General features: G+C 33.4%; 5 protein-coding genes across 6 annotated transcripts; 4 read left to right on the forward strand and 1 right to left on the reverse strand.

Moving 5' to 3' along the window:
* Positions 1 to 2,338: 2,338 nt before the first annotated feature.
* On the forward strand, positions 2,339 to 5,816 carry LOC122588685 (protein TAB2 homolog, chloroplastic). Its single transcript, XM_043760852.1, has 5 exons — positions 2,339 to 2,876; positions 2,970 to 3,039; positions 4,210 to 4,381; positions 4,654 to 4,797; positions 5,442 to 5,816. The coding sequence occupies exons 1-5, from the start codon at positions 2,401 to 2,403 to the stop codon at positions 5,699 to 5,701; spliced, it is 1,122 nt and encodes a 373-aa protein (XP_043616787.1). The 5' UTR covers positions 2,339 to 2,400; the 3' UTR covers positions 5,702 to 5,816.
* Positions 5,817 to 6,787: 971 nt separating this feature from the next.
* Positions 6,788 to 10,781, forward strand: LOC122586982. The gene is made up of 5 exons (XM_043759035.1): positions 6,788 to 7,492; positions 8,119 to 8,580; positions 8,902 to 9,279; positions 9,353 to 9,420; positions 10,407 to 10,781. Exons 1-5 carry the CDS (start codon positions 6,854 to 6,856, stop codon positions 10,609 to 10,611), a joined length of 1,752 nt encoding a protein of 583 aa, XP_043614970.1. The 5' UTR covers positions 6,788 to 6,853; the 3' UTR covers positions 10,612 to 10,781.
* A 1,243-nt stretch (positions 10,782 to 12,024) lies between these two features.
* LOC122587426 (uncharacterized membrane protein At4g09580-like) lies at positions 12,025 to 15,436 on the reverse strand. The gene is made up of 4 exons (XM_043759589.1): positions 14,913 to 15,436; positions 13,316 to 13,583; positions 12,513 to 12,683; positions 12,025 to 12,300 (listed from the first exon to the last, which is right to left on the reverse strand). Exons 1-4 carry the CDS (start codon positions 15,182 to 15,184, stop codon positions 12,169 to 12,171), a joined length of 843 nt encoding a protein of 280 aa, XP_043615524.1. The 5' UTR covers positions 15,185 to 15,436; the 3' UTR covers positions 12,025 to 12,168.
* A 5,023-nt stretch (positions 15,437 to 20,459) lies between these two features.
* LOC122589013 (receptor homology region, transmembrane domain- and RING domain-containing protein 2) lies at positions 20,460 to 24,329 on the forward strand. Of its 2 annotated transcripts, XM_043761242.1 has the most exons (5): positions 20,460 to 20,882; positions 21,421 to 21,645; positions 21,826 to 21,867; positions 22,511 to 22,915; positions 23,582 to 24,329. In XM_043761242.1, the coding sequence occupies exons 1-5, from the start codon at positions 20,729 to 20,731 to the stop codon at positions 24,157 to 24,159; spliced, it is 1,404 nt and encodes a 467-aa protein (XP_043617177.1). In that variant the 5' UTR covers positions 20,460 to 20,728; the 3' UTR covers positions 24,160 to 24,329. The 2 variants fall into 2 exon arrangements, with proteins under 2 accessions (XP_043617177.1, XP_043617178.1); XM_043761243.1 differs by lacking the exon at positions 21,826 to 21,867 and having other exon boundaries at positions 20,461 to 20,882.
* Positions 24,330 to 25,869: 1,540 nt separating this feature from the next.
* LOC122588201 lies at positions 25,870 to 26,936 on the forward strand. The gene is made up of 3 exons (XM_043760325.1): positions 25,870 to 25,967; positions 26,103 to 26,200; positions 26,458 to 26,936. Exons 1-3 carry the CDS (start codon positions 25,870 to 25,872, stop codon positions 26,934 to 26,936), a joined length of 675 nt encoding a protein of 224 aa, XP_043616260.1.
* The last annotated feature ends 373 nt before the right edge of the window (positions 26,937 to 27,309 follow it).

The following is a 27,309-nucleotide window of genomic DNA, read 5'->3' on the forward strand; positions in this document are numbered from 1 at the left end:
ACATGGTGTCACTAACGGTAAACATTAGACGGAAAGTTAACTTTGGACCAAGATTGCAACGGGTGTGATATCACATGCATCAAAATCACCACTTTGCACATGTTTGAAACAAAATTGCAACGGGTGTGATATCACAGAGACCAAAAATGTATTTTGTTATAATAGTTTTTTCGTATTCATGGTAATGAGAATATGTATCGGGTTTTATATTTTATACACCTACCTTTACATAAAATTATGTGACTACATCAAGTAAACATTTTTTAACACATTCTTTTCTCATTTTTGTTGTGTCAATACTAAGTACATATGATCTACTATTTATTAAACATGAGTCGCTTCATTACAACACCTCACAATCGGTTGAAAACAAAGCATATAACTTAAATATGACCATTTTTTTATTTGTCATTTACAGAACTACCTCTAAAGTCCTAATTAAATTTTACTTTGTAGTTTGTATATGATCAGAAGCCTTCAAATTACATGGAATGTACTCGTAATTATTACGGTGCACAACATCTTGAGGCAGACTGATATGTAGAAAAATAGCAAAAACTATAGTATACTAAGAAATTTGGATGAAACCCGCGATATACTAATTTTTTAATATTTTTTATAATAAATAAATGATACCTTATATATTTTTTGTATTAAAAAGATAAAAGTTAATTACAGAACCCGTCCCTGTCGTGAACCTCCATTTGCAGCTTTCGTCTTTAAGTTTAATAAATTACAATTTTAGTCCAAAAAATTTTGTCCTGTCAACAATTTTAGTCCAGATGACTAACTAATGTTACAAACCCTATCATGTGACTTGCACATGATGGGTATTTCCGTCTTTTACTTTTTACAATTCATATATGTATCTGCAACTAGTATCAACCCATACTTTTCTCCTTTATGAACAACTTCATTCATCAGTATACAACAATCTATATCTCTCACAAAAACATTCATACGTTTTTAATTCTATATTTTATATATATATATATATATATATATCAGGACTCAATATATACATCCAATTATCTATTCATATTCCTGCTTCTTTATGTTTATGTAGTAGATTATCCTTGACAAAAATTAGGGTTTTCAAAACCCTCAAATCCGGCCATGACGGAGGTGGAGATGCCATTAAAAGATCTCAAAATTAGGGTTTTCAGAACCCCCAAATCCAGCCATCACGTAGGTGGAGACGCAATTAAAAGATCTTCGTAGATCTGAGCAATTATATCTGCTTCCTTATTCCTTTTTGACAACAAATTTGGTTGTGGCGTTGGAGGAGAAGATCTTGGCGGTGATTAGAGCTAGGATCTATACAGATGTAATTTTTGAAAGAGATAGGAGGTTGGATTTTTTGGAATCAATGGAGTTTTAATTGTTTAATTTGGATTTTTTTGTTTCATTAAAGTCGTAAGTTATTAAGTTGATTTTGTTTGGTGCTATTAATTTTGAGATGTTAGAATTTGAATCACGTGAGCTACTAAAGTAAAGGTAATGTTTTTCATTTGAATCTATATGAAATAGTATTGATTAAGTGATAAAGTGTTAACAAGTAAAAAATTTTTTTTTCCCATTGACCTATCTTTTTTCTTTCCATTTTATTTCAGATTTTTATTGCTATGTTATTTTTATATAGATCTCAAGTCAAGAATTATGTAAATATCGAGTAATAGATATATCAAAGGTGATTTGTAGAATTAATTGGTGATAAAAGATGGTAGACTTTTATATTGATTTAGATTTGGTTTATAATGACAAGATTTTGGGTTTTTAAATTTAGTTTAATTCATAATATGTTTGTTTGATGTATATTGTTTGTGAATTGAATATTTTGTTTTTGTTGTTAAGTTTTTTGGGTTTGAGTTTCTTGTTGATGAAGATGATAAATACAAATGTTGATGAAGATGATAAATGAAGATGATGGATACCGATGAATGATGATGATAATAATAATTAATTTTTTTTAAAAAAGTATTTTCATAAAATTTAATTGCACTTTTGGTCATGAACAAAAGAAAAGACGAAAATACCTATCATGTGCAAGTCACGTGATAGAGTTTGTAACGTCTGTTAGTCATTTGGACCAAAAGTGTTGACGAGACAAAATTTTTTAGACTAAAACTGTAATTTATTAAACTCAGGAACGAAGGCTGCAAGTGAAGGTCCACGACAGGAACGATTTCTGTAATTAACTCAAAAGATAATATATGAAAAAAATTTACCCTATGTAATAACATATTTTCACCTCCTCTTTAAAAAAAAATAAAAAAATGTGGTGCTTTATCCATCAAACAATTTTGAAGGATATATACATGATTTGTGGCCAGTAACCAACCTTCATTTCATCATGAACATGAAGTCCTCACAACACAACTAAAATCTTGAAACCATTCAATGACTGGCCTCACCATTAACATGGCTAGTCTCACCATTAACAACACAATCACAATCAAACACACCAAATCCCAAATTCACTCCATCATCAAAATCCAAACACTTCCCATTTTCACTCAAAAACCATCCAAGATTCTGACTTTTCAACACAACTCACTTTCAAGCAGCTCACTTTCCTCACCCATTGAGTCCATTGATGAAAGTGATGATGACCCAACATCAGAAACAAGTTATCTTGACTCGGATACCGACCCAGAAAGCATAACAGAATGGGAACTTGATTTTTGTTCCAGGCCTATTCTTGATATTAGAGGGAAAAAGATATGGGAACTTGTTGCTTGTGATAGTTCTTTGTCTCTTCAATATACAAAGTATTTTCCTAATAATGTTATCAATAGTATCACTTTGAAAGATGCTATTGTCTCCATTTGTGATGAATTGGATGTGCCTTTGCCCGAAAAGATTCGTTTCTTTAGGTGATTATTGCTGCTTACTGATTTTGGTTATTTATATGTTGTTTGTTAGTTTGTTGATTTAGATTGTTGTCTTGTTTTATGTTATGGTTGTAGGTCACAAATGCAGACAATTATTACTAAAGCATGTAAAGAGCTTGGTATAAAACCGATTCCTAGCAAACGGGTTAGTTCATTTACATTTTATGATGCACTTGTTAAGTACTTGTCATTGATTTACTTGTGGTAGCTTTACTTTCTTACTGTAGTTTGTAGTATGCTTTTTTGTAAGTCACTAGTGTAATCCTTTGTTGTTCGTGTGATAGCTGTTTATCTTTTTGCCCATGGAAATGTAAGCGTGTTGGTAGAAAGAACGGTTGGTTTCCTTGTGAAACGATACTTATATATTAGACTGCTACGTATAAACTCGTCTATTGTGGATTTGTGGGTTGTGATGATAATTAATTTTCAGGGGAGGATACCCTTAAGTGCGTGCTGAATAGTAAGTAAGTAACTGCTCAGTGCCGCCTTCCGCGGGTTTTGAGCCCCAATACCTCGACGGTGTATGGGGGAGGTTAAGATGTAGGCAGACCTTACCTCTACCTAAGTAGAAAGGCTGCTTCCAGTTTCTACCTAAGTGCGTGCTGAATGGATAACGAAAACTTCATCATTTACAATTGAAAAAAACTACTGGGGATTGACTAGGATGTAGTTTGATAAAAGTCTTTGAATACTACAATACAACTAAAAATTTCATTTTACAAGACAAAATGAACGCTTGTAGACTATAAGCAATACCACCGGCGTCTTGTGATGCTTGCTGATGGACAAATAACTAAATACTCGGTAAGTGTGTTTGGGTTAAAATCTTCCTGGAAATGGAAATCTTGCATGTTATTTGGACAACCAAAAATAATAAATTTTGCATTTTTTGGGGTTTAAGGGGTACAATGCAACTTGCTAGACCAGGTAGACTACGTTTGTGGAATATTAAACAGATCTTGACAAGCGTAAACCGGTTTTTGGTCTTTCATTGTACAGTTTTGCTATAACAAGTAATGCTTTTTTCAAGAGTGAAGGATGCATGCTAATTTTGAAATTGGAAAGCATTCCAATATAACCTCAACTGGAGGTGGAAGTTTTGTGTGTGTGTCTTGTTTCTCTTTTTATTATTCTATTGAAAGAAACTGATTATCTAATTTAAGCCTGGGAAATATACTAGTTATGTTATAGTAGTCATACATATAACTATTAATTATTGAGGTTGTACTGACCAAACTATCATATAATTTGCATTTATGTTGAAACTATTGATATGTCAAAATATGGCATTTATCAGTATGCATACTTATTTCAGTGTTTATCTCTCCTTCTTTGGCTGGAAGACCGCTATGAAACCGTATATAAACGACATCCTGGTTTCCAGAAAGGATCCAAGCCACTCCTTGCCCTTGATAACCCTTTTCCAATGGATCTTCCAGATAGTTTGTATGGAGAGAAATGGGCTTTTGTTCAGTTACCCTTTTCAGGTAAACTCACATGACCTTTAAATGTGTGTGTGTGTGTGTGTACGCGTGCACGCACATATATAAACATTCAGGCCTACCAAATGTACTTTTGAGGAAGATGGTCACATATGAAGTTATCTCGATGTAACTAACCTTTTTTTTTAACACAGATGTAGTTGTAATGCGGAATTTATTTTGGTGACCAGAATCAGTAGACCAGAGGACCATAGTTCTGCAGTTTAATGAGACTTTTTGTCATGTACTCATGTGGTCTTTGATTTTCTAATTTGCAGATGTTAAGAAGGAGCTAGCATCACTAGAAAAATCATTTAGATTTGGTGCAACTCTGGATCTGGATTTGTTGGGGATTGAAATCGATGACAAGACGTTGATTCCTGGACTGGCTGTGGCATCTTCACGTGCGAGGCCATTGGCAGGTAGGTACATATAAGCATCAGTTGACAAAATGGGTGGGTCGGTCAGGCTGGGTAATGTGTTAAATTGGGGATTTTGAAACAAGTAGATTTTTGGTGTGGGGAATGACACGTTTGTCAGGTTGACCGCTAACACATTTTTTCGCTTTTTATAAATAGTTGATGTGTAAAGAGGGCTACAAAAACTATATAACTATTGATTAAAGTAATAATTTAATGTTCATTTTGGGTTCCTATCTCTTAAAACCCGTTTGACCCATTTCCTTTTTCTAAATTTTCTATAAGTATTGACCCGTTTGAGCTAAATCCTCACTCAGATGGAATCTTTCACAAGTAATTGTGTTGTAATTGCCACATCTAACATAGGAAATATTTCAATTTCTACGACCTCCATTATAAAAACCTGCAACTTTAGTTTTGAGGTCAGGTGGACGACAATTTGACTTAAATATGGGTACGGTGGTACGACCCTTCTGATATACCAGGAATGAACAAAACAATGGTGTTACTTGTGTAGAAAAGTGTATACTGCATTGGTTTTCAATTTGAAAAGTCTGTCCGTTTGACACTCAATAGTCCCAGTGTCCAACACTCATAGAACTGGAAACACTTGTGTTTTTACTCTGTTATATTTTATGTCCATGCAGCTTGGATGAACGGCTTAGAAGTGTGTTCAGTGGAAGCTGACATAGCTCGTGCTGATTTAGTTCTATCTGTTGGGATTTCCACACGTTATGTATATGCCTCCTACAAGAAATCACCAGTGACTTCAAGTGAGGCTGAAGCATGGGAAGCAGCAAAGAAAGAAAGTGGAGGTTTACATTTTCTAGCTATCCAAGATAGCTTAGACTCGGATGATTGTGTCGGGTTTTGGCTTTTATTGGACTTGCCACCTTCACCTGTGTAAATAGAATCGTTCAAACATGCTACCGTCAACTTGTGTCATTACATGGCACAAGGAGTAAGCATAAGGACTCCGAAGGGTTCAATTTTAAATCAGTCGGCCAAATGTACTTTGAGAACTTGCATCATCACATAGGTTAACGCACACATATAAGGTCTTCAAACGGGTCAAGTTTGTGTCAAATCAAGTTTGTGTCACATAGCAGGAGTATGACCAATCTGATAGTATATTTTAAAAACTCAAAGTTCATATAAAAAAGAACCATATTTAGAATAGAAAACTTGTAACTCAAATTTAAGAATCGAAATTTGATTTTGACATAATATTAACTTAGATGTGGTTTAGAGACTAACTCACATAATATTCTTTTTTGTTTCTTCAAATTTATCTTTGAATGACGCTAGTAACACTTAAATTTGAATTTTTTTAAGAGTAACACTTAAATTTGAATTTTTTCTTAAAAAATACATGTACTTTAAAATGTCACTTTTTTTTAAATACATTTTAACCGTCGATTTATAAGTGGATGTACCAAATGCACATCCGTCATTCTTCAAAAACCGAATTACATGGCTAAAGATGGTGTTGTCATTCTAGATACCGACCTCTTGTAATCGTTAACTATTGTATAACCTTGTCTCGTCTAATGAGTGATTCCTGAGTTATAATTTCAAACACTTTTTCCCCCTAAAATCAACAAAGATTATATAATGTTTAAGGCTACCAAATTAAAGATGTAAAAAGGTTAAAATGGTCTAGTGGTTTATTACAATAGGTACAAAAATATTTATCATGGTTTGAGATATCGTTCGAAATTAGCCACAGATATAAAACATTTAAAGTAAAAATTCGTAAGCCGAAAAACCTCCATGGGTTTATTGTTGTATATACTAAAACAAAACCACTTTTAAAAGGGGCTAAACTTGAGAATCTAGAAATTCCAAAAGGATGATTACTACAAATGTAACTTCCTGTAAGTAAACCCTAGACATTAATCCCGGCTAAAACCCTCCTATATCTCTGTATATCTATCCTCTCTCTCTATATATATATACACCTTGCAGGAATTACTCACAGTGAAATCAAATTTGAAAGGAAAAAGACAAAGAAGATGAATGGATAGATACAGATATAGATAATGGTAGTAAAAAAAATATGCAGAAATTACTTCGTTCTCGAAACCCTTATTCACCTAGTTTATTAGCCCCTTTTCTTATCCCTCAAACTCTCTTTCCAGGGTTTAACAAACACATTCCGATGCCTTCCGCCGCCGGTATGGCCACCGCCGCCGTTACTTGTAGAAACCCTAGCTTTTCATTTGCTAGTAATAATGGAAACTGTTCTAGCTCTTATAAGTTTAATTCTATGTGTAACCCTAGCTATAGATACAGGTGCCGTAATTGTAGGTGTTCTGTTCAGTGTGGAATTAGTAGTAGTAATGGTGTTGGCGGTGGTGTTAGGGCTTGGAATGGTGGAGGTAATAGAGTTGCTTGGTTTCATAGTTCGGGTTCGGAGAATGCGTTGGCTACGGATGTTACGGTTTCCGCGGTTAGCGGTGAGAATAGTGGTGGTGAGAATGGGGATAGTGAGAGTGGAGAGAATGAGAAGAGTGTCAAGTATAGTAGGAGAAAAAGAATTGGTTTAAGTGGTGGTGGTGGTGGGAATGGGGAGGTGTTGGTACCGGGGAATCTCGATTTGTTGACGATTCCGGGTGTCGGGCAGAGTAATTTGAAGAAGTTGGTTAAGAATGGGATTGGTGGTGTTGCCGAGCTTAAAAAAATCTACAAAGACAAGGTGTATATATATATATATAATTATATGTATGTTTATATATATTTTAAAGTGATTGTTAGTTACAAAATAAGCAGATAAGCAGTTTTTCTGATAGCTTCTGTCATTGTATATCTGTTACAAAAATAAGCAATCCCAGACACTGTGTATATGTATTTTTTGAGCAGTTTAGCTTAGGTAAGTTGTTTTGGATTTGTGGATTGATATATTGTCAGGTGTCTTGTAAATTATGTTAATATAATATTAATGTATACTTGCTTGCTACTAATGTCAGCTTTAATAAAGGAGGAGAGAGTGTTTGGTTGTGCTGCAGTGTAGAATATTTGACTAATCTTACTCATATTTTATGATATAATATGTAGTATAAATTGATGGAGTAACATGGGTATAAAAGTAGTTTCCCTTATAGTTATTTTTTGTTTTAAAACTGGCTAAACATGTGGGCTTTGACTTGTGTATTACTCTAAGTCGTACGTCGTGAGAAGATTCTTTGTTACAACTTTTCAAACTTTGTGAACTTTTGTTGTTAGTGGTTCTAGTTGTAGTTTGTGGGTTGCTGTTGTTTGAATGTTTAATCATAGTTTGGTTTAATTCGTTTAATGTGGGGTTTTTTATGTGTTTGTATGTAGTTCCATGGGAAATCGAACGAGAATATGGTGGAGTTTTTACGTAGCTCTGTTGGCATTAAACATAGAAATCATGCTGAGAGTATAACTACATTCATTAAAGAAAGTGTGGATGAAGAGCTAAAAGATGATCGTGTGGACAATGTTCTGCCACAAAAGAAACGCCTGACTTTTTGTGTGGAAGGAAACATAAGCGTTGGCAAGACAACTTTCTTGCAGAGAATTGCTAATGAAACTCTTGAGCTTCAGGATCTTGTTGAGATTGTTCCTGAACCTATCAATAGATGGCAAGACATTGGACCCGATCACTTTAACATATTGGATGCTTTTTATGCCGATCCAGAAAGGTATGCGTACACGTTCCAGAACTATGTATTTGTTACAAGAGTTATGCAGGAGAAGGAGTCAGCAAGTGGAATTAAGCCTCTCAGATTAATGGAGAGAAGTGTTTTCAGTGACAGGATGGTATGTAATGTTGTATTTACTTTATAATTTGTCATATGCTCTCCGATTTATGACAAAGTCCCCCCCTCAATTTATATGAAAGTGCTTGTTTATATTTCTGGGGATTTCGCTGTGAAGTGATAAGCAGATAGACCCACTTGAGAAAACATAACTCAAAATGTGACGCACTTGAGAAAACACAACTCTAAATGTGACGCACTTGAGAAAACACAACTCAAAATGACCCATTCATAAACCTCTGGATTGAAGATCAACAATATATTCAATCAAAAAGGGTTATCTATATCTGATTGACTTGCATCTTTTGTGATTGGTAAATAGGTCTTTGTGAGAGCTGTTCATGAAGCTAAGTGGATGAGCGAGATGGAAATCAGCATCTATGACTCATGGTTTGACCCGGTTGTTTCCACTCTTCCTGGACTTATTCCCGATGCTTTTATATATCTTAGAGCTAGCCCCGATACTTGTCATAAACGCATGATGATGCGTAAGAGAACTGAGGAAGGTGGAGTCAGCCTAGAATATCTACGTGGTCTGCACGAAAAGCACGAGAGCTGGCTTTTTCCATTTGAAAGTGGAAATCATGGGGTATTATCTGTTAGTAACCCTCCTGTTCACATGGATAGCTCTTTACATCCTGATATAAAAGATCGTGTATTTTATCTGGAGGGTAATCATATGCATCCCAGCATTCAAAAGGTACAATTTTCTTATATGTCGAATACAGTTTGCTTCTTGAATGTTATCTGTTAACCTCATTTGGCACAAACAGGTACCTGCATTGGTTCTTGACTGCGAGCCTATGATCGACTTTAGCAAAGACATTGAAGCAAAAAAACAGTATGATTTTTTTCATTTTACATAATGTATCTTTTGGAGGTGCAAAATTGGCGGGTTGGTTAACAAGCTAAAATCGTTGTGTTAGTACTGGCAAAGGTCCTTTTGACTATGGAAATTTTGTTCGAAGTTTCTAAACTATATCTAATAATTGGTCAGTCACGTATGATTAAAGAGTTTTATTATAATACAAGTATAACTTAGCGTTTTTGACTAAAAATCATCTAGGGTGTTATTCAAGTATATTAATCATCTAGGGTGTTATTCAAGTATATTTTGGCAGCTTATCATCAGCTCAGCCAATCTGACCCATTTTTTATAAGCTAATGTTTGTATTCTTAGATATTTTTAAACATTATCCAAACCATCCGTTAATAAGTATATGGGTCAAAATGGCCTCATCCTGACTTTTGGTATTATGTTTTTTTCTATATTTTTACTTTTCAAGGCTTGTTTACATGACCTGTTTGCAAGTAATAATGTAACATCATGTTACTGCTCTGCTTGAGTGAAATTTATATCACAGTGAAAGAAGTGGTTAAAATAACATCTGTTTTATTTTAAAAAGGGTCAATTTGTGCATTTTTGCATTAGGGCAAATTTGATTTTCTCAAATGATTCTTCTTTTTCGAATATTTGATCAAAACTTGTTTAAATAAGTGTCAAAACTATATTGTTAAAATGCCTGTTCAGTTTGATTTGGGCTTTGTCATTTAATAGAAATACGAGTATATACTGAAGAAAGAATTCCATGTACCCCTCCATAAATACCCAATCAGATTTTATAAACTTAAAAGCATATAGTGAACAAAGTTTTGGATTATGTGGTTAATAAAAGTTAACTGGTGTTTTAGGATTCACTATTATGCAGCTAAATGATAAAACGACAGTACAATATGTTGGTTGATTTTTATTTATGTAACACTCTTCAATTTAAAATTACCTCTCAGCTCAATATATTAACAGATATCTTTTGCGTCTACATGAAGGTATGCTAGACAGGTGGCCGAGTTTTTCCAGTATGTGAAGAAAGTTAAAGAAGTTCCTGAAGCTGGAAAGGCGGGTCACTCACAAGTTATGCTTCCGCACGGAGGATTATGGGTGCCGCCACAAGGAAAAAATTTTCCCGAGTCTCTCAAGTCGCTGGATTTTAGACACGCCATGTCCTTCATGCCTGAATCTGGCACTGGGTAGTGGTTTGTTACTCGAGTGCAATCTGTGTTTGCTTGTAAAAAGGATTTTTAACCTCCCATCACACTTTGTGGTTGATCGTAGGACAAAACTGAACTTCTTTTAGGACATTTGTAGTTTTTATTATGATCTTAATGAAGGGTTGTTATGGCGCTGCCAAAGTCTTTTAGTAATTCTTGAAACGTCAATCCTATTATGTCAAGTTTGCATATTTACCTACTGTACAGATCGGATCGGACATCATGGTTTATTGTTTCTGCACCGAGCTGTTAAAGCTTGACAGGTATGGTGGGGGTTGAACTACATTTCTTTATGTGTCAATTTGTAGCATTTGCTTCTCTTTTGTACATTAACCAGTGCATCGTAACATTTTTTACTTGTGAAAAAGTCCAAGTGAATGGTTAATTGTAGATAATTGAACAACAAATATCGTATCAAACTTTCATAAGAAACATCATCTAATATTTGTAGATATTAAACTTGTTATTGACAATAATCATTGGCATATCGCAGTCTTTCATACTGAATGGTTAATTGTCTTGGGTTCTATACTGAAAGGTTAATTGTCTCTGGTTCTATATTTGACTTTAACTGGACTCGTATTGGTGTTGATATAGAACCGCATTATATAGTTAACGAGTATATAAAAACATGGGAATCGATAAAGGGTATCATTTCTTTTGATAAATTTACCACAATCGTGTCTTATAAATTGTATTGTTTGCTATATCACTTGTTCTATGTGGTAAATTAATTTAAAAATGTGGTACCGATATGTGCTCATCAAAAATATATTCTAAATAAATAACAAAAATCATATTGTGCTCTTACATCTTATAATCCTTCCTGATCACGAATAACATTAAGCATCCTTATCGTAATGTTTTTCGTGAATTACATGTACGTGTAGGAGGTTATGGATCTGATTATGGGTTTGAATGACCTCCGTATCGGTCATCATTATCATCTTCATCGCCGGATCCAAACTTCTTCCCTTCAGTTCAATTTAAGAGGTGTTCAAAATGCATGAAATCCAATTCACCAGTCACTCTCAACATCAATAACCTAGTAATTCCCGCCGGAGATTACCGATGGCTGCGGCAATAAAAAGGAAGGAGAGCGATTTGTAAATAGAGAATGAAAAGGAGATGGAAGGAATAAAGGTTGGATATGGGCCTATGGGGTATGCATGGAAAAGTCATATTTACCCTCACATGACTTTTACCAATAAAAGTTAACGGCCAATATTTAACATCGTTGGTCAAAAGAACAAGCTTGGGACGAAAAATGTCACCACATGTATGCTTAATGTTATTTTCAATCAAGGGAGATGATACATGCAAAAAAAAGAAGAGCAAAAGAGCGTATTTTGTAATTTAGTCAAAAATGTAACACATGCAACCAGCAATCCCATGATTTTGTGAAACTATTGATCTATTTCCCCCATTAAATATTAAAAACAGAGTACTAACGTATGCTAGTGTTAGAGATATATGAGTAACAATATAATCAATAACATTATGTTTGTGTGAAAATACAATATCGGATTTCTCTATATGTTTATTCATATACTCGTTTCCTCTTCAACAATGTGGGTAGTATTGAGATGATTCCAATAAGGAAAAGTACAGTTAATGTCTTCATATCATATAGATCTTTAACAGATTTTAGATCTCCAAGAGCAAGCCCGGCCTGCAATAAAAATTGGAGCAACTATGAGGATTATATCACACAAACTTTAGCTTTGGTCAATTGTATGAGCTACCTATTTAATCATTTCCTGCAAAGGAAATAGTTATAGAGAGTATACATCAAGGATAGCAAAATGAAACAGATAAACTAACATAGTACAGCAACAAGATAAGATCTAGAATTATCAAGAGTCCAAATATGCGAAGACTTACTCTCACAGTGATATAAGAGGCTGGGATGATTCCAACAACTGTAGCCAACAAGAACACGTGGAATGGTATATCCACGATTGGAGATGCCAAATTAATGAAAAGATTTGGCAGAGTAGGAGTTATCCTTAGAAAGAGCATATAGTTTAGTAGCTTGTCTCCACGTTTTGCTATCTGAAAATCAAACCAAAAGGTGAATACACACGTAACCACCTGATATGGTATAAATAAGATATGTAGGTAGCAGGATTGGCAATGGACTAAAATGGGTCAATGTCACTACGGGCAGGAACACTCTAGGATGGGCTAGATTGACCTGACACATTTTTTTGTCCAATTTGAAGCTTTAACAAATAAACAATGTATTAACTACGAGTAAGAAGAAAATATTTGCATAAGTATATAAAGCAATTTAGGAGGTATTGCGTAATTAGAAAATAGACTTTGGGTGATTTCCAGCCCTTTTGACCACTTGCCCTGTTAACTAAACTTTATAGTATCGACCAAATTGACCTGTTCAAGAAAAAAACACCAGATTAACCTATTTACAAGTAAATAACTATGTGTTAACTATGACTGTGAAGAAAACTTAATTTATATATTTAAACAAAACAACTTAGGAGGTAATGTGCACTACAACAACATGTTTGACACTCTGAACAATTGTTCTGTTAGCTAAGCTTTATGATTTGACCAAATTGACCCGTTTGAGAAAGATGCAGCAATTAACCTATCCACAAGTTAATGGGCCAGGTTGCATACTATAATTTAATCTAATCGAATGCAGAGGAATAGTGTATATATACCTCTGCTTGAAAGAATTTCAGCTTTTCTGGCCACAGCCAAAGAACTATGGGCCTTCCAATTAACTTTGACAAAAAAAAGCATGAAGATGCGCCAGCCGTAGCATTAAATACTACCAAGAAGATGCCTTTTACACCAAAAAGGGCTCCAGCAAGCAACGACATAAAAATAGTTCCAGGAATCATAAACGTTTGCATGAATATGTAAGTGGAGCAGTAACCCAGAATGAACTTTGTTGGGTAAATGCTTGCATATGTTCCAAGGTCATCTCTGGAAGAAAAAAAACAGTATTAAGACTATATTAGTCAAAACATAGGGTTAATGAAAACTTTTTTCACTTTACTGCACAACATTACAATCCGTAAAACTCACAAGTCTCCTTTGACTTAGTATTATGTCATTTCCTTTTTATGACCAAATGAAAAAAATTTAACTGCCTTTAAAAATTTGAAATTCTCTGCACCAGTCTAAAACTCTTCAAAAAACACTAAAGAATAGAATAAAGGTTCCATGAATTTTATGTAGTTCTAGGAAGACAGGCAAGATTCGCACAAGAAAATATGGCGCAAAACCTTTTTAAGGTTTACCCGATACTTACAAAGTATCCAGCACAGATTCAAAAAAAGACAAGACATGCTCAATTTTGGAAAGTAAAATGACTATAATCAAGAAAAACACTTATCAGACGTTCAGACTCCCATGTTACACCATCTATGTTGTATGTGCAGTATGACTCGATACATTTCACTCTTATCATAGATCATTGTTGATTTGTTGGTAACAGTTGTAACTTGAGTTGTCAACTTATGTAAATTCTTGTCTTGAAAAATTTAGCATTGGCATACTAGCAGTTCATCCAAGTATTTCCAAACTCCAACACCTACTTCATGCATGTTTGCAGAGAATACAAACTTCTAATTTTTCTAATACGTTCTTTAAGAGCTGTAACCTACATTTGGACAAAATACCGATTTTTCTTGACCAATAGTTAAATAACATAAGATACGATCCTTGATCCACTCATTGTTACAATCCAGTCAATTTCCTCTATCATACCTCCCAATTCTCACTGTAACTCATCAAATATATTACACAATCCACCCAATGTCATACACGAATATTATGCTCTAATCCCTTAGTTACATGTAGCTTTTGCTAACATACCACGTATAATAGGTACATTCATTCTATTACTCAATTAGTTTGAAATAACTAAATATGCCTATTACCTACGGGCAGGGTTCCAGTAAGAAAAGTTCTTAACAATCTAAAGACGATGCACCTACTTTTACATTCTGACACACTCGATGCACTTGCTATTTTATACTAATTTAGTAATGTGTCACTTTTTTTACACTTTGATGCATCAGAAGCACTTACTTCAGGTGCATCATCCTTCCAACGCTACCTATTTCCTAACACCTAACCTAACAGCACTACGTAAACAAAAGCATACAAAACTATATATATACAAACATTTATACATATATAAACAGATCATGCATTCATCTTTCATATCACCAATAAACAAACACACAAATGCATATAATATATATACATACAGAAAAAAATGTGGATTATAATATATAAACTACCTACTTGATCATTCTCAAATCGGATACGGATCGTGGCAGCTTAAGTTTTCCATACTCAGCAGCTGGCATTGTGAGATAAATACAAAACAATCCTACACAAAACACCAAAAACACACTCAACGCAACCGTAAACTCCCATCCGGTTAACGGATACCTTCCGTCTCCTTTCGCGCCAATCGGTTTCTTAGTAGTCGGCGAATCTTCGGCGGCCGGAGCTTCTTCATCAGGAATCGTTAACCTTGTGGCCTCCACCACAACATTCCTCGGCGCCGCCATTGGAAACAAGTAATCGGAGATTTTACTTTCCGGTCAGTTGATTAGTTCGATACGATGTATATATGTTGTTATTTATGTATCATAATTATAATTATATGAATTGATTGAATTTGGTTAGGGTTTTAAAGTTAATTATGAAAATTGGATTTGGGGGTTATTTAGATTAGATTTATAAGTGTTTGAAACCCTAATTTGGATAACAATTGGGAGGGATTTAGAATAGGTCTTTGAATGGTGAGCTGTAAATAAGAAAAGCGACGCTTAGGAAGATGACTAGAAAGTAGCAAGTAAAAGCACATCGAAGATTTATGTCATTGATTTTTGGATTAAGTGTTTTTAAAAAAATTTTATTTATAAATCGACGCTATGACAACTTATGTTTTTTATTTATATAACCGTAAATTCGCGATCAACGTCTCAAGAGGAAACGAAAACCATGTTCATTCTAAAAACATTTATATTTTATGAAGAATGATAATGACAGCTTTTAGCCAAGATTTTATTAACGTCAAAATTGAATGCAAGATTTAAAGGTGTCACGCTCCCTTTAATGCTAATTCTTCTATTTATACTTCTATATTATTATATAAAAATTATAATCCTCATGTTGAAAAGTTTACATTTTGGGACATGTAAAGTTATCAATCTATCTTTAATGAATTAAATCATCATCAACCCTTAATATTAAATTACCCATTAGTCCATTATATTATAAAATATCTCTACTAACCCCTTTTAAATAAAATATCTTTATGTACACCAATTGATGTCGCCACCATTGTCAACATTCGTCGCCGCCATCACCTATCACCGTCATCGTCGGTTCGTCGCCGCATTGCACGGGTACCATACTCGTTAATAATTGGTTATAATAACTACTGTTGTGTTTCATAGGTTACGAATCCTAATATTAATTTCGATAGTTTATGAGTTAAAATGTAAACAATCACTGTCTCTCGATTCTTATAAACATAAAAAGAAGTATCATATTATCATATCGTTGTCATGTTTAAGTCTTTACCAGCTAGCTCTGGGTTCGAGTGACATTTCACCCCTAACCACAACGTATCCACGTTTGGTTTGCCATGTATAAATTTAAATCTTTAATTTCTTTTTTCAACCGCTTAATCCAACTCGGTTAGTTTATAACACTAACAACAACACTATTATATAATGTCTCTTTTTTTTAATAGCAGTGGTGATTGGACTCAGCGGCATGCCTCTTCATCGTACGGTAGAGATCGACCACATCACCAGCACAGTCAATCTGAGGGCATGACAGACGGTGGAAGTCCCACTACCGTTCTGGAGGAAACTAGCTAATGCTAGAGAAAACCCTCATGCTTCACCTCATTGTCAAATACTTCCCAATATGTCTTTCAAAGGTTTTGAACCCGTGACCAATATTTAGCTGAAAGACATAAGGAACATTAAATGTCCAGTTGAACTAAATCCCAAGGACATAGAATGTCTCATTTTAATAAATATTAAATAATAATAAAGAAACTACTCTTCAACCATATGGATATGAAAACTATAAGGGTGCATGCACAATGCAGTGGCGATAAAGGTAACGGTTGGTGGCGGGGTGGTAGCGGCGATGGGTGGCGTTACTAACGGAGGTGGTGGTGGTGGTAGTGATAACGATGTGAATATTAATGTAAAAAAAGATAGTGTAGTTAATAGTTATTTATGGGTTGAGAGATGTATGTTATAAATAATCAAATTAAGATTGTTATAAGTATGTTAGATAAAAATATTTAAATAAATGAATGAGAGTTAATTTAAATAGATAGATAGATGAGTATTTTTGGTAGATATAGTGTGTGGGTTGAAAATATGTTGAAAGTTTAAGGTAATTTGGATTTTTTAAAGATAGGAAGTTTAAAAGGAGAATTGAATGAGTAGTTTGTTTTATAAAGGAGTAATATATTATGAATGTTTAAGGATAGGGGTATTTTAGGTTAAAAAAAAGTGCTAAACTTCTTAAAATAAAATAGACAATTTGTTTTATAAAGGATTATAGATAGATAAATATAGTACTTGTCTATATATTTGTATATTTAAAATTTAAAACGAAAAACAATATATTTCTATATAAAATCCTTTTCAATAACAACTTTTAATTTTGAAATATGCATTTTGCTAATTATATACTCTTTCTGTTTCCCTAAAGGTATCTTATTTTGAATTTTCAAAATCTTTTTTATAAACTTTAACCTTTAATATTTTGATCTATATTATATAATATTTGATGAATTTTAAATATGTTTTTTTACTAGTATAACTTTTATCATGTATTATATAACTCAAAACTTCTACTAATGTATGCCTAAATGGCGCCATTTCTTTTTGGCCAATTTTAATTATTGCGAACTTATAAGTCCTTAGTTAAAAATATTTAAGGTTAAATTTTATAAAGAAAAAATTTGAAAATTCAAAATAAGAATCTTTTAGTGGGACGGATAGAATATGTTTTTAATGTTCTTTTGTTGTTTTTTCTATAACCGTGAGGGTTATTATGGAATTTCTAAAATGGTATGATTACTCAATTAAGTTTTTTTCTTTATTGTTGGTAAGCATTGTTTTCCTCACATCTTGCATGTCCAACCTACGAATACATGTCATATCCATCAAATACGTTTTAAAGAAATGCCCGCAATCCCTTTGCAAATTCATACTTGTTTGAGTTGAGTAACATGTATTGTAGGATGTTTTATAAGAGGATATAACATTTTTTTTTATTTTTTTAGAACAAACAGGAAATAACATTTTTCATCAAATATATATTTGGCCACATGTTAAGAAGGTAATTAATTTAAGAAATGATTGCTCGTGTCATCGTGTGTGTGTTTTTTTGCTTCTATTCGCTCGAAGGGGTGCATTTGGGCAATACACCAATGTCACACACTCTGATAGACTTCATGTATATAATTTGCTACTCGTATATATTATTATACAAGTTGTAATTTTAATTACAGTTTTGCATGCAAGTACCTATCACACATAGTATATAATCTTAGCAATATTTTAAAAATATATTAGACATTATAAAATGAACAAGTTAGCATGTTAATTGATCGGTATTGTGTTCCACGTTCAAATAAAACCTCCTACCATGCATGCATAAAATAGAAAGAAAAAGCAATTATATAAAACATAAATGCCGTAATACAATTTGCATAGAGAAACATCGTTCTCGTGTGATGTAAAAAATCAAACAATAACATTCATCTGTAAATGATATAAAACACTCTACTTTATTATCTTTAATCTATAAAGCTATCTATAATGTATAATGAAAGGAAAACCGTAATTCATGATTAGATGTTTTTAAATATTATATAATGTGCTTACTTAATTTTATCTACTTTTTGATATGAAATCTATTGAAGCTGAATTGGGTTAGAATATTTTAATTATTTTTAATTTTTATGCAATAATGTAATTACATGACTGACAGTGTATGCTTATTTATCATTATTTAAATAAATCAAAAGAAGATAGAATAATTATTTACCAAAGTTCTCATTTCATATAATTGTTAAGTGCGGTGTTTAATTAAAAATTTCGATCAACAATATTAAAAACTATAAAATTTTGGATCCCGCGTTGCAGGGTCTCAATTCCCTTATTGAAACGGTTCGTTATTTTAGTATATATATTGTGAATTTTTGACCGCTTAATTAAAAATAATTTTGTCATTAATATGTTTGTTTAAAAGTATGCAAGAAACCAAAACGTAACCAGTAGTAGAAACCCGAACGGGATGTGATATGACAAAAATATCAATATATTAATTTAGAATTTAAACGGATGCGATATAGCAAAATGCAAGTAGTGGTACGGAGTGTATCACAATAAGGTTGAATGACAAATAAAAAGTGTGGAAAAAAAAAAAGTAACCCGTAATAAAAAAATCCAAAAAGAAAAAACAAAACTAAAAAAATATAAAAAAAAGACGTGACAAATCCGAACAGGATGCAATGTGGCAAAATCCAAAATATAAGAAACGTATGATGTGTTACTTTATAACCGATGCCACATGTCAAGTTTTAATAAGCATGATTACTATTGATAACCATGCAAAAAAAACCGAAAGAAAAAACTCCAAATGGGATCCGTAATATCAGAATCTAAATAGTGATGCGGGGTATATGATGAACCAATAAAAGAGATCATATAAGGAAAAAAAAAAGATTTAAAAAAACCAAGAAAAACCGAAAGATAAATAACTTTAACGAAAATAGAAATAACAAAGGGAAAAAAAATATTGAGTAAAAGTTTCCAATATATTAATTCATAACATAAAAGCCAAAAAACTATGATGAACACTAAGAAGAAACCCCAAACGGGATATATGATGAACCCCAAAATGACAAAATCTAAATAGTGATGTGGGGTATATGATGAACCAATAGAAAGAAAACACAAAAGCAAAAAAACTATGTAATAAACCAACAAAAACCGAAAGAAAAATAACCTTAACGGGATCCGATATGGCAAAATCCGAAAAAACGCGGGGTATAGGTAAACCAATAGAAAGAAAACACAAAAGCAAAAAAAAATATGTAGAAAACGAAAAAAAACAGAACGAAAAATAACCTTAACGGAATCCGATATGGCAAAATCTGGGAAAAAGCGCGAGGTACAAATGAACCAACAGAATAGCGTCACGTGGCGCGTTACTGTTCATAGACATTGTCATTAATGAGATGAGATGATTATTATTACAATTACAATACTTAATATAACGAATGCTAAATAGGTCAATATCAAAATATACATGCCGTATATAATAACGCTTTTTGGGACACCGTCAAATCTCAAGGGATATACTTTTTCACATATCATGCATTTTTAATATGTCAGTTTAAAAAAAAAAAAAATTATTTGTATTATTTTTCAAACTTTTGTTTTCTTTAAAAAAAAAAATTATAACTTTTCTACTAGAGTTTTCTTTTAATTATTATTCACTGTTATTATGCAAATATAATAATCTATCCCGAACACCTTTTAAAACGCAATCATCCAAACACCATTTAATTATTTGATTAGTGAAAGCTTATAGTAGGTTACAATGTTACATAATAATAACAAGTGTATACGATAAAACCTAAATAAATAAACATCATTTTCCAAAATATAAAACACAATACAACTTGGTAAACACTCCAATAACCGGTCCCCCAAGTTGGTAAAATGCTGGCGGTGGTATCACCAAAGAATATTATTTTTAGCAGATAATCATTGCCATAATAATAATATTAAAAATTAAAAAAATAATAATAATATCATCACTCAACTATCACACTTCTACTATTTTCATCACCTATCACCACCCCAAATCTCAATCCCCATAAATCAGTTAATCAAACCCTAATCATTCAAACATTATTTTAAATATTCAAACATAAAACACAAAAAGTTTTAAACTTTAACATGTTTGACTAGTTTAATTAGAGGATGGAAGCTGATGTTTCCATCCCCACTTTCAAACCCTAAAAAGATTGGATCTTTATTAACTGGGTCGGGTTATTTTTGATGGGTTTTGTAAATTCGGATAAGATGTTGAATATTTGGGTGTTTTCTTGTTGCTTTATGTGTTTTGTTATGGCTTATAGTGGGGTGTTTGCTAATGTTGTTTTGATGGGAAATAATCTTACTTTATCTTTTGATGATATTGAAGCTAATTTTGGTGAGTTTTAGTTTTTATATGTTTTTTAAACTATTTGTGTTATGGTATATAGCTATGTATATGACTATTTAGGGTGTTTGGAAATTGGTAGGATAATAAATTCAGGGTTTTCTTTTTGGTTATTTTTGGTTTTATGATTATTTAGGACAAACTGTTGAGAGTTCCTTTATCCGGGGAGGGCGAGCTTTTGACCTAGTTGTATGCGGAGTATCCGTATGACTCTTTCCCTAGCCACCCGCACACTGTTTAGGATCAAAGTAATCACAAAAATCATAAGTGGAGTTATTGTAAGAGGTTTGATGAGTTAGATGGATAAAAACTTGATTGTATCAAAGAAAATTTAAAAACTCTTAGCCAAGTTGCATTAGTTCGTTAGCTCACCATCCGAGGCTCCGAGCTTTAGCCTACCGCAGTTATTCCTAACTTTAAGCATTGTAGTCATTTGTTAATATGTTTCTGCTCTCTTCAATAGTTGAATGCTATTATGCTAAATCAAAGCTTATACTTTTAGTGTTGTAATTTGTTGATATTTTTGTAGCTCCACCTGTGAAAAGTTCTGGGGAATGTGGAACATTGTTTTTAGCAGAGCCACTGGATGGTTGTCGACCTTTGAAAAATAATTCCATTGAAGATAGCGTGAACCCACCTTTTGTATTAATGATTAGAGGGGGATGTAGTTTTGAGGATAAAGTTCGAAGAGCACAATCTGCTGGATACAAGGCCGCCATCGTTTATAACAATGATGATAGTGATCTAGTTGCAAGTATGTCTTTTTTTCTTTCTGCTTTTACGTTGCTATCACACATAACTTGTTAGTTCTATGTAGTTACATATAGCCGTGTAGACATTTTGATGGTTTCTTGCATCTGCGTTCTTAGAGACACACACAATGTTTTTCAAAAACAGATTATCAACTACTTGTGTGTCTATGTGTGTGTTTTAGGTCTGCTTTACAAATCGAGTGCTGGTGTCAAGGATTCAATGTGTACGTCTCAGTTTATTTTTTGCAAAGTAGATGAAGTGATTGCTGATCTTGTATCTTTTTTAATTTGCATGGCTCAACAATCTATATATTTCATCTTTTGAGTCTGAGGAGTCAAGACATTCAAATTTCAATTTTATATATTCGGTAGTGATTGAGATATATCTCTATTTTTGTAACATTCTTTTCCACCTCACGTTTATGTTCCAAGTTGATCATTTGCTTCTTGATAGTTGATATCTTGATATGACTACTTGAAAATAGTCTGTAACTAGTATCGCCGTGATTGGTATGCGATACACAATTGCAAGGAAGATAAAACACAAGTGTCCATTGAGCACCTTTATTTATACATCTTTTAACTTAATATTTTATTATGTCTATGTTGAGACTGATGCCATTTCATTGTAGATGGATTATGAAAGTATCCACTTGTTAGTCTCTATAGGTATCATTTTAGAACAGACTTTGTATTTAGCATGACCCTCCCATTTTGATACCTTTAAGAGCATTACTCTGTAATTATAACCAGGGGTGACGGCCTTTTACCAAAAAAAGAGCATTACTCTGTAAAATTCGTATAACATACACTGACTTGTATTTACTTGACATACAAACCTTTAATCTAGGCTTCTTAAAATTTAAGTGGCAGGGAATACAGCCGGTATAGTGATACATGCTGTATTTGTTTCAAAAGCATCTGGTCTAAAGCTTAGCAAATACGCTGGTGTAACTTCAATGGAGTTGTGGATTATTCCAAGTTATGAAAATTCAGCATGGTCAATTATGGCCATATCTTTCATTTCATTGCTGGCTATGTCTGCGGTTTTGGCAACATGTTTCTTTGTCCGCAGGCATCGTATCAGACGAGATCGCCCGCAAGCTTCTCGTGTTCGGGAATTCCATGGGATGAGTAGTCGGTTAGTTAAAGCCATGCCAAGCCTAATATTTACAGCAGTTTTGGAAGATAATTGTACTTCAGCTACATGTGCTATATGTCTTGAGGATTATAGTGTCGGGGATAAGCTTAGAATTCTGCCATGCCGTCACAGTAAGTCTTCAATTTCATCTTGTTCTATACATTTGTAATCAGTGAAAGCTTTCAGCCTGTGTCGGGGATAAGCTTAAACAGGGAAAGCTTTATAATCAGTGAAAGCTAGTACTATACATTTGCTCTTATATATGACAACTTCTGTAAGTTTTGACATGTTGTAATAGAAAAGAGTAAATAAAAGGGTTATCAGTTAGATTGATGGGCAAGGGAATAGAACTATTTGACCAAGCATTTCAAAATAGGTGTTTAAGCACGTGATACAAGCATTTAAAAATAGGTTGGTGGATTGACGCGTCAACTCTTTCTTTTAAATATGAGCACAAAACCTGTTAGTAAATTGTTAGTCAGATTGGTTGAGTAAAGCAATCTAAGAATTTGTAAACATGTAGTATTTCCAAGCATATGAATTGGTCCATTTGGATCTTCTGTCCGAACAGGCTGAAAGTCATCCAACATTTATTTCTAATGCCTAAAGCTTTCCTATTCGTCTTAGTATTAAAAACTTGGATAATGGTAATAGAGTTCTTGCAACTATAATCTGACCAGACCTATTTCAAGTTTTCTACCAATTGACCAAACCTGTTTTGACCCATTGCTCTTTTGTCCATCCTGCCTTCAATCATTTGCAGATTGTTACATTTTCTTCATGTTGGATTTTTACAGAATTTCACACAATATGTGTGGATGCTTGGCTGACTTCCTGGAGAACATTTTGCCCTGTATGCAAACGTGATGCAAGGACTGCCACGGGTGAGCCACCAGCCTCAGAGCGGACACCATTACTTTCATCCAACCCAGCTTCAATGGCTTCGTCAACTATATTATCTTCTGCATATTCATCATCTTATGCATCATCGAGAGCAATACAAATAGGTCAAACATCACGTACAAATTCTAACATTCATTCTGTATCCAGTACACCTTATAATCTCCACTCCCTACAAAGCAATAATCAATCCCCTTATATTACTCCATCAAGAAGCTCATTAGACATTAGAAACCTTGCATCTTCTTCCAATAGATCCCGTGCGCCTCATTTGATATCTTCAAACTCACTGGGTTACCCTTCTTTGTCACCTCTAAATTCCAGATACTTGTCTTCTTCATATTATCACAGCCCAGGCAATGCTTCATCGAGTTATATGCGGTCTTCTGGTCAGCAGCCGTACCTTTTGCGCCATACTGACTCAGCTGCTAGTTTTTCTCCTTATGCCTCGGGTCATTCTCTTCCAGAATGTTGATTATAGTGTATATTGTAGCTTAAGGTTGCTTTATCCTTTGGTTATCGTTTGCTACTGAAATGATAGTCTTCCATTGTTATTTGAGGTTTGTGATTGGTGAGTTTATGTTTAAAAGGGGATATTATGCGTGATTATATGAAAGTGAATAGTTGATACTAGTTTTTTTGATATGAAAACTTGTTCTTGTGCGACAAAAGTTCATGGATGAAATTTTTTGAGCAGAATTTATAGATATACATATTCAACATCAGATTTTTGTACGTCAGTTATAGAAGTGTAACTGTATGCACTCATGCAGGATGCTTGAAGTGTTCCAAATGTATTTGAAAGCTCGTTAGTATTATACATCTGTTTTGCCTTTGAGTCCACCCAGTAAGCAGAATTAAAGTTTGCCATCTGTCAGGGTTGTTGGCAAGTAAAAATTTTGTGAACACCTGGCATTTCAATCTTTTTAAACACCTGGCATTTCAATCTTTATTAACCACTTTCAAGGTGGTCTAGTGGTTCATGTTATGGACTTTCTACCAAGAGGTCTTGTACTTGAATCTCGCTAAGTACAATCTTGGAGGCGGTGAAAAATGGCTGGTCAGGTTGCTTAAATCTGGATTTTAACCATTGTCTAAAGAGTTATGGTTATTTTGAATGTTTTTAGGGTGCATTTGGTTTATGAGCATGAGAAAGAAAGAATAGCTATCATTTCCCTAAACTATAAGAATATTTAGGATGCAACCTAGGACTTCCGAAAACACTTCTTTAATGCACCCTCGCAAATAAATGGGATTTGAAACCTTATGAAAAATCTTGAGATCAAAGACCTTTGTAAATTGGGTGTTAAACGCAATGAAGCCAAGCATATTGTAAACTTTAGAACCACATTCCGGTTTTCATATAAGATGCTTTACAGGTATATTATCTTTGCAGAATTCAGATTTACACCTGATTCGTGTATTATTTTGAGAGATGTGTACATATATCATGTTTTTTGGAAAAAAATTTATATATAAAGTATTAACGAATTAGTCTAGTAAGAACACTTTAAGATAAAAACATTAAGTTCATCTAAACTTAACTCAATATCATCAAATGGATGCATTTGTATCTCAAATTATTATCACTTGAATAATGATGATTATATAACTACTAATGACCATGTTATTGAATTTAAGGACTTAGAATGAAAATTTTGATAATTTGTACTTTGTTTTTTGAATTTTATTAAAACTCGAACAAAAGATGGCTATAATTAATTTTCTTGCCAGCTCAACAGTTTGTTCCACATTAAGGATTTTGTAGTATGTAGTAAAAATAACCGCCAAAACACTTACAAATTAACTGATCATTCCCAATCTCCTTAATTTCCTCATTCTACAATCTACACATATATATTATATATATATATCACATAATTAAAGGATTGTGAGTATCTACATTTTTAGAATCAAATAATTTCGGTTGGTGAAAAATGATCATGAGACATACTAGGCAGTAGAAAAACGACACAATTGAAGGTAGTATACTATTGTGTGTCTTAATTAATTCGGTTACATTTTGGTTTTACTATCTTGAAACATCAATAAACAAAGAGATCATTCACTCTACCTCATGTATTCACTTTATTGTTATGTGCAGTAGTGTTTTATTGAAGAAATTTTGGAAACTTAGTTGAAAATAAAGTCACGAGAGTCATATCTAGGACGACTAGACTAGACGATGGGGAATCCATTTGGAGCGTTAGTTTCAGGCGTAGGACATATCTTTGGAAGTATATTTGGTCATCCACTCGATTTTCTTTCCGGCAAGTCTTGCAGGTATATATATACACAATCATCCTATGCAATGATCAGTTATCTATATAATTTAGTTACTACTATAAGTTCGTATATATACATGCGTTATTATAGAATGACTACTACTGATTTGTTATTGTTTTCAAAACTGATCAGATTATGCGGTCCAACATGGGATTTGGGATGTTACATTGAAAATTTCTGCATTGAACATCTTATTAAGTTTTTTGCTGTTTCTTTTTTGTTCTATATGGGTAAGTATATATGGTCCCTACTTCAATTCCAGTTCCATTAGATTCCATCAAAATCTGTGAACCAAATGCGACTATCTCAACTGACTAGCCCATTTTGTATCCGTATTAAGCACATTCATTTTTATGATTAACGGACGAGAAGTTGTTTGTGGGTCGGTCTGTTTCAACCTGAACCAGTTATCTAGCCCATTTTGCCTGACTAACTATTTATCTTGTAACTAACAACTTTCTATTCTTTCTCTTTGATATGCTTGCAGTTCTAGTATTGTTGTATATTATATACAAATTAGGGGTATTCCACTGCATTTTCAAAGTTATATTCAGAATGATCTGGACTTGCTTTATGACCATTTTCTTATTCTGGGAGAACGCGTGTCATATTCTGTTTAACATCCTGCTTAACACAAGCCGTGGAAACAGAAGAAGACGCAGGAGGGATATGGAGATGGCGGACATGATGAGTAATAGTAGTGACCAGGAGGATATAGACATGGAAGCAAGTGTTTCTCACGATAAAGAACCCCATAACCGCAGAAGGAGGTTTTGGTCCAGAAAAGACCGTAAACGAGATCATATGAGAAAATCTTTAAGGCCTAAGAACCATCGAGCACATGTAGGTATTGATGGCGGCGATTCAGTTTATGTCACGAAAAGGAAACATATCAAGCATGATGATGTTCGAGTTATGCGGTCATCAAATCACAAGAGAGCAAAACACCTGCAGAAGAAGTCTTGATTAACCTAGCTTTGTATATTAATAGCAGTTCTCATTAGCCAGATCCTCTAACTAAAATTGCTATGCATATGCATATGCATATCAGCATATGTAGCATCTCTATGACTCTATATACTTTTTACTCCTTTCTGAATATATTAACAGTGGGCTAGTTGCCTAGTTGGTGGGCCTATTTATCTGTAACAGACTAACAGTTGGCCAATGAGTTAAGCACTTAAGGCTATTTTATTGCTGATATGCAATAAAATATTATACATAAAAATAACCATTCTCTAAAAATACAAAATTTTACTATGTATGACAACTACTATGGTTTGCAAAACTCATGAGTGCAAGTAAGCTGCACGTGTAACAATTATTTTGTACATGTTAC

The sequence above is a fragment of the Erigeron canadensis genome, chromosome 2 (assembly GCF_010389155.1).
Source record: "Erigeron canadensis isolate Cc75 chromosome 2, C_canadensis_v1, whole genome shotgun sequence".
Lineage (NCBI taxonomy): Eukaryota > Viridiplantae > Streptophyta > Magnoliopsida > Asterales > Asteraceae > Erigeron > Erigeron canadensis.